A 14,167-nucleotide genomic window follows, 5' to 3' on the forward strand; every position below is an offset into this window, starting at 1 on the left:
AAAGTGTCTATACTGGATCATCCAAATGAGTGGGAGGGAACGGAGAGCTTTGAGTGCTTTACTACCAGCTGAAATTTGCCAGCAGAGAAAACATGCCATATACCATCAACCTTAGGTTTATGTCTCACATTTTGACTATCATGCTCTGCTCCTATAACCACATAGTTGTTCATAAGAGAACCAAAGCAATAGAAATACTACTAAAAACTGGTCTAAAAAACCCATAGCAATCCATCTGAAGGGAGTATTTAATGGTCTGCTGTTTGAAAACATTACCATTGTGCAGTAATGCACAATGTCTTCAGGATATTTTTTTTCTTTTAATTTGATGAAATGTATCTGTTTTATTATACATTCTGTCAATATCAATTGTTCACTGGGTATTTTTCATCATGCTATTCATCTATATATTTTAACCCAAACCATAACCTAGTAAATATTATGATATTGATTCTACAGAGTATCTTCGAAAAATGGCCTTACTGCAAAGTTCCAGACTGAAATCCATACTTTCAGTGGATCAGCTAATGGAGGGAGCAGACCCTGTAGCAGCAGGGGAGCAGGTAAGAGCAGGCAGAGGGGTAAATGTTGGGCATCAACTTAATATTTGAGTAAAAGCATACACTTCAGGAAGTAAGCAAAAATAATTTGCTGCACAAAATGAAGGAGCGTAAGGAAGCAAAAAATATTTTGCTGCCAGGTCTAGGTCTAGGACTATATTATCTATAAGAAGATTTTGACCGTTTTCTAAGTTTAAACTTTAATGTTGCTCTCTCAGGTGTTTTAGTCAGGCCACTCCGTAATCCAGGAGTCGTAGCTGTTATCATTTGCTACATTAGTTGATGCATTTACAGCAAAAATTTACTTTTTATCTACATTGACTTAAATGGGTTAAGCTGTACATATAATGGCTTAAAATGTAGCGGTCAGATGGTGTAATAGAAAATACCGTTTTTATCAATTCGATTATATTTTACACCACTTCTTACAATGTTTTCTGATGAGAATAATTTCGTATAATATGATAAACCCCTATAAAATGTGTAACACTACCAGCAGTTGTGGGGTCGGCTTGCTGTAGAGTTACACACCTGTCTCTAGTCAGTGGCTGCCTGGAATGCAAAAATGTCTGTCATCATTAACTTTATACAGGAAAGATGATACAGCAGCTTGGCAAAGCCTCTAATATAGCTTTTTTTTTTTTTTTAACCAAAGGTTTTAGGCTGTCTAAGTATTACGATGGCTACTGTTGGCTAAGCTTGTCTTATTTATTATAAAGTAATTTACACTATGTCATAGAATTGGGATTATCGAAGATGAAAACATAAGACTGCACAGAAGCCTTTAATGAACTTGCTTCTGCTCATAGATAGATAGGTGAAATGGACCACATATCTATCTATTTAAATTCTACATGTTAGAGATCTTAATGATTCCTTTCACAGGCCTGTTGCACCGATAGTATGAAACATTTGCTGAACATCATTGTAGTATTGTTTTTCTTGTACCACATTATTTTAATAGTTGTTGGGTTACCAGATTTGCTAAAAAAAAATGCAACTTCAGGGGATACACTGATCTAATATAGTTAGTTAGACAAAAATGAAATCTATAAAGACTAGAGTGACTGGATGTCTAAAATAATAGCCAGAACACTACTTCCTGCTTTGCAACTCTCTTGGTTTCCACTGATTGGTTACCAGGCAGTAACCAAACAGTGACTTGAAGGGGGGCCACATGGGTCATAACGGTTGCTTTTAAATCTGAGCTGAATGCTAAGGATCAAAAGCAAACTCACTGAACAGTTATGTCCCATGTGGCCCCCCTTAAGTCGCTGATTAACTCAGAGTTAGAGAGATGAAAAGCAGGAAGTAGTGTTCTGGCTATTATATTAGACACCTAGTCACTCCAGCCTTTATACATTACATTTTTGGCAAACTTGCTATTTTTTTTATTTTTTTTTTCAAATATTTTTATTTTGTTTTACAAAGAAAAAGAAACAGAAGAAAATCAAAATACAGCCATTGCTCCTATTTTCCATGAAAAGTCTTACAGAAAGTAATGCGTTGCATGTAAAAAACAGCTTCAATAATGCAAAGATACAGATTACAATTATAGCAGTCAACAATGAGGAAAATAGGACACCAACATTAGTGAGACAGAAAAGAATAGACAGAAACAGAAACTAAAGAACGTATCCATAGGGGGTGCACACTCAGTAAAGAATATGATCACATAAGAATATAGGTGTGTCTTGGGGAAAAAATGGCAAATGGCAAATCTAGGGTGCTGTCCACCTTACGTACCCATATCTAACCTATTGCCGATAGCCCTCTATATTGAACCCAGGGGTCCCAGAGTTTATGAAAAGAGCGCAAGTCACCCTTGGCAAGTGAGGAGAGCCTTTCCATAGACATATAGTTATCTAGTCTGTGTTTCACCTCCTGTAAGTTTCCAAGCCTTGGCAATAGTCTGTTTGGCTGCCGTAAATATACGGCCTACTAGCTGCCGAACCCATTTGTTCCCACCTGGCACTCGTCCATGTAGCAGAGCTTCTAGAGGGGATTTCCTAAGTATAAGCCCAGTAATGCTAGTTACCATTGTATAGACCCTGGTCCAGAACCAGGCAATGCCACCAAATATGAATAAATGAACCAGTCTGCCCGCAACCCCTAAAGCATACCGGAGAGGAGGTGGGGTACCATTTCGAAAGCTTTTCGGGAACTAAGTACCACCTAGTGACCACCTTTTGAGAAGTTTCCTGCACCAAAATACTGGGGGAACACCTAGACATGTCCCGCAACATGTCCAGCCAAGCATCCTCCTCCAAGCAGAGACCCAGGTCGTGCTCCCACTGCTTAACAAAAATCAAATCTTTAACGGGTGTCTGGTGTATTAAGACATCATAAATTCTAGATATGGCCCCTTTATATGGGATGGAGTGCAGGCATAAGTGTTCAAATATTTTGGGTGCAGGCAAGTCCCGCAGAATGTTCCCCGTTAGGGAGAGAAAATAGTGGCGTATTTGGGCATATCTAAATGATTCAGTGATAGGCATATGGAATTTCTCTCTGAGGGTTTGGCAAGACAGAAACACATGATCTCGGGTGAGCTGATGCAGAGCAATAAGGCCATTATCCTGCCACCAAGAGAAGGCGCCCCCCTCCCTGCCTGGAGGGAAGTCAGGATTATTCAGGAAAGATAACACTGGACGGTGAGCCGACACTAATGGGTATTTGGCAGAGGCCGACTTCCACACTTGTAGGGAATGGTTCACCGTGGGGCAATAAGTGGGGTCAGGGGAGGCTCCAATCCACATCAAATTGCTGAGAAGTGTGCCCCCCACAGAGCTTTGTTCCAACTGTGTCCAGAGAGGGGAAGTACTCTGGGTATGCCATTCCACCATCTGAGCCAGCTGAGCTGCAGTATAATAGGCCCTAAGACTAGGAATCCCCAAGCCACCTTTAGTCCTATTCCGGTAGGCTATGCTTGCCCTCAGCCTAGACCGTTTACCACCCCATACAAATTTCAGGCATTGAGACTGCAGTTTGAGTAGGGTAGTCATAGGGGGGTTAACTGGAAGTGTGCGGAACAAAAATAACAGATGGGGGAGGATTGTCATTTTCAGGGCATGTACTTTCCCTAGCCAGGACAACCGCAAGGGTTCCCAAGAGTGTAACATAGAGAACAGTCTTCTAATTGTCCCCGGATAATTGGCTTGGGATAGGCTGCCATATTCTGGAGTGATCTGAACCCCCAAATATTTTATGCTTTTAGGTTGCCAGTGAAATCCAAAGTTAAGCTCCAGCAGCTTTTGAGTATGGGGAGGGAGATTAATGTTCAGCGCCTCAGATTTTTGAGAATTAACCTTCAGACCAGAGACCGAGCCAAACTCAGAGAGTAAAGTATACAAATATGGGAGAGATGTCATGGGCTTGGAAACCAACAGTAATAAGTCATCAGCATAGAGGACACATTTATGATGAATTCCACCTATCTGAAGACCATGAATGTCAACATGTTGCCGAATATGAATTGCCAGGGGTTCAATAATGAGGGCAAACAAGAGAGGGGAGAGAGGACACCCCTGACGGGTGCCCCTCTTAATAGGAAATAGTGCGGACAGAAAGCCTAAGTGTCGTACACGCGCTCTGGGGGAGTGATATAGGGCCTAGATAACATTAAGAAATTCAGGTGGGAAGCTATACGATTGGATAGTCTGGACCAAATAACGCCAGGAGACTGTATCGAAGGCCTTTTCTAGGTCCAACGATAGGAGCATGGAAGGAGTGTCAGTCGTTTTGCTAAAATGAACCAGGTCTACGACCCTACGGATGTTATCGGTCACCTGCCTATGCGGAATGAACCCGGCCTGGTCTTTATGGATCAAATCACTAATGAACAGGCTCACCCTGTTTGCCACAATTTTGGCCAACAACTTAAGATCAATGTTTAGCACTGAGATGGGCCTAAAGTTTTTACATTGGGTTATATCTCTGTTGGGCTTAGGGATTACCGCTATGTGGGCAAGTTGGGAGTCGTGATCGAACAAATCCTTACCAGACATAACATCATTATAAAGAGGCAACAGCATAGGGGCGAGAGTCTGGGCATACATTCTGTAATATTTGGCCGTGAACCCATCCGGTCCCGGCGATTTAGCCAACTTTAGGCCTTTAATAGCTTCCAGCAATTCCTCCAACCCTATCGGTGAAGAAATTGTCTCCTGTTGTATTTGGGATAATTGGGGAAGGGAGGTCTTACTAAGGAAGCTACCAATCGCCGTGAGGGAGGGCTATTTTTTTTTATATTGCACATACAATCTATTTACCCAGTTTTTATTTTTACAATGAACTGTTCCTTTAAATGCAGAGAAGGATGCTGTGACAGGGAGGCGAGAGGAGGGGGCAGGCGAAAAAAAAACAGGCAGAGGATGCACAGAGAGAAGGCTATAGTGACAGGAGATAAAGTGAGGGATGGTATAAATGAGGAAGCAGTGGAAAGCAAAAGACAAGGACAGAGAGATAAAGGAACCCAGTTATCCTAGTCTGCTGTTTTGAGACTGCCATGCTCCTTGCAGATGTTCTATTCTTAAGCTTTTAGTTTCTCTGGGCAACTCTGGTCTCTGACTGCTCAGTGGGAAGGCTATAATCTAACATACTTAAATATAGCAAAAGGGAAAAAGTTAGAAGGAGCTCAGGCCTCAGTACCATGGAGAAAGATCAGTTGTCGGGTCCCCAAAAAGAACTGATTCGTGAGAGCTGGCAAACAGTGAGCCAGGACCAGCTGCATCATGGCACAGTACTATTTTCCAGGTAAGCAACAGGCACCGTGCCATTTCAAAGGTAAGGCACAGGTTTAAACTGGTTACCATAAAGAGACTGTGCTGAAACTGCATGTGACAGTTTACCAAGTGAAATACTGGCACTACGGCATCTGCCAGGTGAGTTCACTTTGCTGGTATAGGACTTACATTGATGGCACGTGTTTTACTATGCGAGAAACAGGCACATTGTTTGTTTTTAGCTATTACTGTGTTGCTGTATTGTAGCGGCAATCTATAATGGCATACAGATAATAGGTGACATGGTTATGGGGGATTGTTAGACTTTGTTGTTCATTTTCTTCCCTTGCATCAGGTATATAGTTACAGAAATTAGAAATGCAGTACAAATGGCACACACAGGAGAGCCTTGCAATGTGCTAATCTAATTGCAGGTTAGGGTTTGCAGATCACATGAAAATTCATGGACACGTCTAGAAAATCCAGCTAGGAGGTTTGCAATTCAATTTAAATGCAATCAATGTAACCCTGCTAATATGCCTTTATTAAAGGTTCCATGCATTTTCATTTGTTCTCAGAACCTTATGGCATGTATGTTACTAAGTAAGAAACTGGCATGTTCTGAGATTATTCTATGGATGCAACAAACTAAAAATAATGATTATCAGCCATATAGTTATATATTGTACTGCAATCTGGCATGAGATGCAAACAAACATGACAACATTGTAACCCAGAATTATGGATTGTTAGGCTTATTCTCTTGCATCAGGGTTATCAGATTTTTGCATTGATGTGGAAGTCTGGTGGGATTGCTTAATATTAGACCACAAAATTTGTTTTTGCATCTTAATTTCAGCATTTGCCAGAAGGTTCTCTTTGATGATGCTGGATCCTTTGACTTCTGCCAAATTTTAGTTTATGTTTATGTTTGCCTATTTCTCACCCTAATGCAATAAAATCATGATCTAAAAGCACACAGCTTTCTTGATGGGAACTGCAGCTCTCCTCCTCTCTGATAACCTTCTCACTTCTGATAACAACTCACTGCAAGCTCCATCAGATCAGTTTTCTTATACTGAAACACATTGCACTGGCACTGCTTCTAGTTCTCCTCTGTCTCACATAAATCCCTAAATATATTTACTGTCCCTACATTCAGAACTGTACAGATTAGTACTCAAATGTATCCTATATTTTGCTGTTTATTATTTAACAAAATCCTGATGATGATTGGGCTGTTGCTGAAATATGGGTTGATTTTTGGCATGTAGTTAATGCTGGCAGGGTGGGATCCTTGTTTTGACAGAATAGGTTAAAGAGAAATGTTGAACTTGGATGTCTTTATAATACACATAATTTGATGCTGAGTTTCATGTCTCAAGTAAATTTCAGATCAGTCAAAAGGCTTATACAGTGGCTTTATGGCATCAGTGATTAAATACTGATGGAAGGCACTCAAATAAATTCATTAATAAAAAGGAAGAGGTGGATGCCTTCAGACTCAAGTCTTTTATTGCAATTATACTAAAATCCACTGATGTAACATGACAGCCAGCACATCAAAGGAAAGCTAGCTTCTTGCTGTGTGCACATTTAATAGGCTCATTTACATTGTGTGATCTGCAACATAAGAACTTAAAAAAGGCCCAAGATTTAATATAGTGATCATATACAGTAAATATGTATTTTAAATCAAAATACAACATTGAGAAAAGCCTGACTTAACCATGGCATGAGCATCACTACATCAAACTGATGGCCATGGCATATTTTCATATCTTTTCATGAAAAGATGACTTTTAAAATATTAAGAAATCTCCGTTTTTACCTTCTGCTGCCATCGGAGCTGAGTCTCAGAATAACCCCATTTCATGAGAATTCTGGGAAATTGAATAGCCCTTTTTTCCCTTTTTGTTGATGTTTTCTGTTGACATGTTAAGGATGGTGCAGCTTTGATGTCATCTTTTTTGGATGTCTTTAGGCAACATTTGGCAAGAAAAGAAAATTTTCTTCCTAGACTGCAAATTTTTCTTGTATAGATTTATTGGGCCTGACAGATTTTTAAAGTAAAAATGAATGTTTCATAATTGTATCACTCTTCCCATAATGTACTACTAATAATAGTATTCCTTTGTGTGAGTATACTTACACTTCCATTCTGAAATTTAAGGCATGGTTTGTAGGTTAATTAAGCCCTAGAATCTAGATACCAGTGTCAATTCCCAGCCTAAGGCTGCAGAACAAAAACGTAAATTCAAAATAAAAAAACACATATGACGAGAAATGAAGAACAACTGAACATTGTCTTAGAATATTACTAGCAAATAATGTACCGCCTATTGTAAAATATAAGGATATTCTAAGTCACAGAGGAGTTTCATGACTGTATAAAAGCACACAAATTTTAGTGAGTCAGGTGACAACAATGACATCACTGATCTCTTGCCTTGAACCTCCATTTAATGATGGTCTGTGTGCTGCCTCAGAGATCACCTGACCAGAAATACTGCAGCTCTAACTGTAAAAGGAAGAAGTGTGGAAGCAAAAGACAGAACATTGTCTGGTAATTGGCTCAAGTGATCTAACATGTATGGTTTGTGTGCACTGTGAATCATAGGATACCAGATGGCAGTCCTTAATTCTTAAAATGGCAATTTTCTATTTAGGATTACCCAATGGCACAGACTACTAAAAAAGTATAGTATAATGAATATGGTTTATTTAGCAGAGTTTATACATATGACATTTGCGCTGTTTTATGCAATATATTTTTATAGAGACCTATGTTGTTTGTGGGTATATTTTTGCTTTAGTCTCTTTCTAAAGTCTCCAGCAAAAAAATCTCTTTTACAAGGGCATTACCAGGGCATTCTGGAAAAGATTAAGACACAATACCAGGTAAGTATTTTGGCTCTATAAAGTTGGCCATAGATGTGCAGATTTGATTCTTTATGCAACAAATGCTCATTTGTTTCAGTCTAAGGGCTCTTACTGACGAGCGGTTGAAGCCGCAGGGGAGCGCAGGAATAGACGCATTTAGCTTTTTCAATGGGGCTGTACTCACACAGGCGCTTGTAGGCGCCAAACGCAGGAAAAATGCAGCATGTTGCATCTCAACCTGCGTTCGGTGCCTACATGCGCCTTTGTGAGTGCAGCCCCACTGAAAAAAGCTAAATTTGTCTATTCCTGCGCTCCCCTGCGGCTGAACACAAAAAAACGGAACGCAGGGGAGCGCAGCTTCAACCGCTCGTCAGTAAGAGCCCTAATGATCTACCACTAACCATTCAGATTAAAAAAGTATGAAAAATAACAAATCAGATGATGTTCTGGTTATTAATTGACGGGCAGCACTTGTACGAAATTTATGTCCGACAAATAGTGACAGTCACCCATTATTATAGTCAGATAATCAATACATGCAGAGATCTTATCATTAGCTGACAGAAATCTTTTAACCCGTCCAATCGACTAAACGACCAATCGTCAGGACAATGCACGCAAAATATACATTTTGAGGCCAGTGCACACAAAAGAGTTTTGTGTCAGACAATTTTTGACCTGCACACATTGTTTTTTACAAGTACGCAGGTTTAGAAAGTGTGCACACAAGAAGTTTTTTGAGAACACAGCCAAGAAAAAATTAGAGGGAACATTGATGCAGAGATCTTATTGGTAGCTGATATAAATCTATTAACCTGTCCAACTGACTGAATGATTAATGTATGGTAAGAAAAATGTGGGACACTCCACACGTCTTTGTCTGTGTTACTGAATATGAAAGCTATCTACCACTCAGCTATGGGTCCTAGAGAGACTGAAATCACAAGACCAGGGCCACATGTTGACTCATGCACATGGTGTGTGACTAATGTAGCTAGATCCAATGGGAAGCTACCTAGTCTGTGCATAGAGAGGTCAGTGTGTGGTCATTACATCACTTGTGACATCATCAGAATGCTCATTACATAGGCCACACTGCTAAGTTTTGGGTGCAGTTTATTTCTAATACCTCTAAACTCTTAAGCAGTCCTGACATTAGGAACTTGGATACAAAGTCTTGCAGGAAAGCTGTCCCATGTAGTGTCTTCAAGTCATTATATATGCATTCTCAAAATGAAGTTATTGACATGATTTAATACTCTACTCTTCACAGGCTATTTGAATTGGAACCAGAGCTCATCTTTTTTTTTCAGTACAACTCCTCTCATTTTTCTGAAGTGCAGGATTGCTTGAGCTCAGCCGAATTCACAGAGCATATCCGTAAAGTGAGTAATATACAGAGGAAGGGTTTGCCAACTTTTTTTGGGGGGTGAAATGTGGGGGGGGGGGCTGTAGAATAAATTATTACAAATATATGTATATCTATCTACAGTATGTTGCAAACAGCACATGCTTTCTATGACTTACTTTTGCTACTTGCAACCAATGGGCTCTTTGTGACGTGAGTGCAGAAAGGGCTTCTTTCTCATCACCCTGCCATACAGATGTTCTTTGTGCAAACTGCACTGAATTGTACAGATACACCATCTGCAGCAAGATGTTCTTGCAGGTCTTTGGAGGTGATCTTTGGGTTGTCTGTAACTATTCTCACAGTCCTCTGCATATGCCGCTCCTGTATTTTTCTTGGCCTGCCAGACCTGGGTTTTACAGCAACTGTGCCTGTGGCCTTCCATTTCCTGATTACATTCCTTACAGTTGAAACTGACAGTTTAAACCTCTGAGATAGCTTTTTGTAGCCTTCCCCTAAACTATGATACTGAACAATCTTTGTTTTCAGATCTTTTGAGAGTTGCTTTGAGGATCCCATGCTGTCACTCTTCAGAGGAGAGTCAAACAGAAGGACAACTTGAAATTGGCCACCTTAAAGGGGACCCGTCACCCAAAAAAATTATTCAAAATCCTATTTTATCAGATTAGTCAAGGAAAATGAACTTTAATTACACTATATAAATTATTTGAATCTTGTTTCCTTCAGTCTGGGATTTCAAAATTATAGCAAGCAGGCAGGAGCCATTTTGTGGACACTGTTATTAAGACAAGCCTTGCATCATCTCAGAATCTTGTTTGTGCTCCAGAATGGGGGACCCGAAGTCCATCCCCATGCCCTGGCTACACAATTATATGGTAAAGAGAAGTGGGGGAATGTGTGGGGAGCAGTGACATCTAAGAAGTGCTGAATTGAAAGTGAAAGTAATTGTCTGCCCCGCCTCTATGCCACGGGCATAGAGGAGGGGCAGACAATATTTGATTGACAGCTGAGATTTTGAAATGAGTTTACAACAGCTATGAATGCTTAAATAAAAAATAGAAATTGGATTTCATGTTTAATTTGAAAAGGACTTTTATTATACAGATTTTTGTGTCTGGGTGACAGGTCCACTTTAAATACCTTTTCTCATGATTAGACACACCTGCCTATGAAGTTCAAGGCTTAACGAGCTAATCCAACCAATTTGGCGTTGCCAGTTATCAGTATTGAGCAGTTACATGCATTTACATAAGAAAAATTAGAAGGGTGCCCACATTTTTGCACAGCCAGTTTTTCACATTTGATTTAATCCCATACAACTGAATACTGCTTCACTAAAAATCTTTGTTCAGAAAACACCCCAGTACTCAGATGTTTTTGGGAAATGAAAGACAAACCACTATTATCTTTTTTGTTGAAAGTGGAGTAAATTATTATGCAGGCTGAGAAACTTTTTCATATGACTTTATATCTATCTATCTATCTATTCAAAATATACTGTCACTTGGTGTTCTGAATCAATACTAGTAAACGGCACAAATGCAAATAGGAATAGAAGCGAATGCCAGTCTGTCAAGTCTGCCATATGACTTAGTAAATAAAAGTAGTTACAAAGTGTTATGGTTTTATACTAAATTAGTGTTGCAGAGACTTATACATTTTTAGCAAATTGTGGGGCATAATTAAAATTATTGAATGATACTCTCTGCCTCTGCTGCCCTCCCTGTCTTTCCCCTTTTTCTGGGGGCAGGGTATAGTGGCCAGCAAATAGGGTGGATGATAACTGAAATGATGAAATGATGTAAGGAAAATATTAATGGAGCTAACATTGGGTTTTTTTGATGGCATTAATTGGTTTGAAAGGAAAATCTTTAGTTGGCTATAGCGAGGCCATCACAAAATAGTAAGATGGAGCATTAAGCAAATCATCAGTTGGCCGGGGCTTTTGAAAAATGTTTTATTTTGAGGATGCCTGACCTGTTGTGTTTGATGTGACAGGTTATGACAGTGATTGATGCTGCTGTGAGCAGTCTGGACTGCCTGGCTTCCCTAGATGAATACCTGACCAGCCTCGGGAGAAAGCACAAAGCTGTAGGAGTCAAACCGGAATCCTTTAAGGTAAGGAGTTTTAAATCTTACACTTTCCATACAAATCCATCCATTCTCACCCATTTGTTTCTACAGCCTAATCCCACACATATACAAAAGTACACAAACACAGCCACAAACTAAAACTATTCAGAACTAAACTCCAATATATAAATGAGCAAACAAAAAGTAACATGATCCAATGTATTTTAACACATCAGGGTAGAAATAACAAAGATCCAGTGGTCCTTAAGACCTTAACAGATATCTGTGGGTTCCAACATCACTGGGTTGGAGTAAAGGCTACCTAGCTGACCCCCCAATATATTACGCTTGAAGGAACAATAACACCAAACAATGAAAGTGTCTTTAAGTAATGAAAATTTAAATTAACTCTTGGCTGCACTGGTAAAATTTGTGTGTTTGCTTCAGAAAGGGTACTATGGTTTATATAAGCAAGCTGCTGTGTAGCCATGGGGGCAGCCATTCAAAGCTGAAATAGGAGAAAAGCCACAGGATACACAAAAGATAACAGATAAGCTCTGTAGTACAATGGGATTCTTTAAAATGTATCTGTTATCTACTGTGTATCCTGTGCTTGAATGGCTGCACCCATGGCTACACAGCAGCTTGTTTATATTAACTAAAATAGTTTTTCTGAAGTAAACATGCCACTTTTGCCAGTGCATGGAACCAGTACATTATATTGTCTTTCCTTTAAAACAATTTATTTTTTTTGTGTTACTGTTCCTTTAATTCTATAAATCTATTTAAAGTTTATTAACATATGTTAGCTCTGCCAGCAGTTGAAAGCTAGGGGTCACTCATTTCTATATACTAGGGATGCACCAAATCCAGGATTAGGTTCGGGATTCTGCATTTTTCAACAGGATTCGACCAAATCCTTCTGCCCAACTAATCGTGGAGGGAAATCGTGTGACTTTTTGTCACAAACAAGGAAGTAAAAAATGTTTTTCCGGTCCCACCACTAATTTGCATATCCAAATTAGGATTCGGTATTCGGCCAAATCTTTCACGAAGGATTCGGGGGTTTGGCCAAATCCAAAATAGTGGATTTGGTGCATCCCTACTCTATAATCCATTCCATATATCAGTTTTGTTTGGCCCGTATGTCAGTGTTCTCTTGTAGTGAATCAGTTCCTGCAGCAAATATCTATAGCCTACTTTTTAGGTAATTTTGATCTTCAGTACATTGTACAGAAAACATTCACAGAAATGGAGGCTTATTCAGTTTGCTGTACACTATAATGAATGCACATTTGGACAAATCTAATACCCTAAAATTGAAATTGTTATACATCTGATTAGCCTTTGACAGGTCAAAGTTTTTTTTTATTGATAAGCTTTCTCTCTCAGACGGTGGGAGAATCCCTTCTCTTCGCTCTGGAGTCCGGTTTAGGAGATGCTTTTACTTCTGACACACGAGAAGCCTGGAGCCTGCTGTATGCGACTGTGGTACAATCCATGAGTCGTGGTTGGCACAGAGATTCCCAGGAGCAGCAAGAGGGCATCTAACAGACAAGTAATATATAATCTGACAGTGTAGAAGTCATTCTTCAGACCTTTAGTGGCAGGACAGTCACTGTGCAGCACTTCAAAAATAACCCACAGTGCTTTGCACACAGACGCTCATCTTTGCAGACATGCAACTGCAGAGAAATAAAATCAGGGACACGATGCTGGAATTGTGCAGAAAACATGACAAATATCTGAAGACTGAATGGAGTTTGGGATTTTATGCTATCCTCACCATTCGTCTACTTAAGTATGAATCTTGACATATACTGGAGCAGGTCGAGTTGTTACCCATTTTATGCTCTGCAAATATTCTGAGCACTGTTTTTTTTTCCCTCCACTTTATCTATATAAATATATATAAGTAGTCTAAATATTCTATATAAAACTGTACATTTATCTTTGTGCCCTATGTGTAGAATATGTGCAGTAAATGATTCCTGAATATGCATTAAAGGAGAAGGAAACTCCCAGGGCGCTAAACCCCTCCCCCCCTCCCCTGTGCTGCCCCCCCTCCCTCCTCCCCCCTGGCCTACCTGTCCCCCTGGGCAAATGCCCCTAACTTTTTACTCACCCCTCTGCGCAGGTCCTGTCCACGGAGTTCGCAGTCGCCATCTTCTCCCACGCGCGTCTTCTTCCTGCTTTGACCGGCGTCTTCTGGCGCATGCGCAGTAGGAACAGGTACCGGTACGGCTCTACTGCGCATGCGCCGAATGTCACGAAGTTTTCTGATTTCACTTCGTGACATTCGGCGCATGCGCAGTAGAGCCGTACCGGTACCTGTTCCTACTGCGCATGCGCCAGAAGACGCCGGTCAGAGCAGGAAGAAGACGCGCGTGGGAGAAGATGGCGACTGCGAACTCCGTGGACAGGACCTGCGCAGAGGGGTGAGTAAAAAGTTAGGGGCATTTGCCCAGGGGGACAGGTAGGCCAGGGGGGAGGAGGGAGGGGTGGCAGCACAGGGGAGGGGGGAGGGGTTTAGCGCCCTGGGGGTTTCCTTCTCCTTT

General features: G+C 40.4%; 1 protein-coding gene across 1 annotated transcript; it reads left to right on the plus strand.

The window, feature by feature from the left end:
- Positions 1-4,915: 4,915 nt before the first annotated feature.
- Positions 4,916-13,621, plus strand: ngb.S (neuroglobin S homeolog). The gene is made up of 4 exons (XM_041575044.1): positions 4,916-5,315; positions 9,441-9,552; positions 11,535-11,654; positions 13,002-13,621. Exons 1-4 carry the CDS (start codon positions 5,212-5,214, stop codon positions 13,158-13,160), a joined length of 495 nt encoding a protein of 164 aa, XP_041430978.1. The 5' UTR covers positions 4,916-5,211; the 3' UTR covers positions 13,161-13,621.
- The last annotated feature ends 546 nt before the right edge of the window (positions 13,622-14,167 follow it).

The sequence above is a fragment of the Xenopus laevis genome, chromosome 8S (genome assembly GCF_017654675.1).
Source record: "Xenopus laevis strain J_2021 chromosome 8S, Xenopus_laevis_v10.1, whole genome shotgun sequence".
In the NCBI taxonomy this organism is placed as follows: domain Eukaryota; kingdom Metazoa; phylum Chordata; class Amphibia; order Anura; family Pipidae; genus Xenopus; species Xenopus laevis.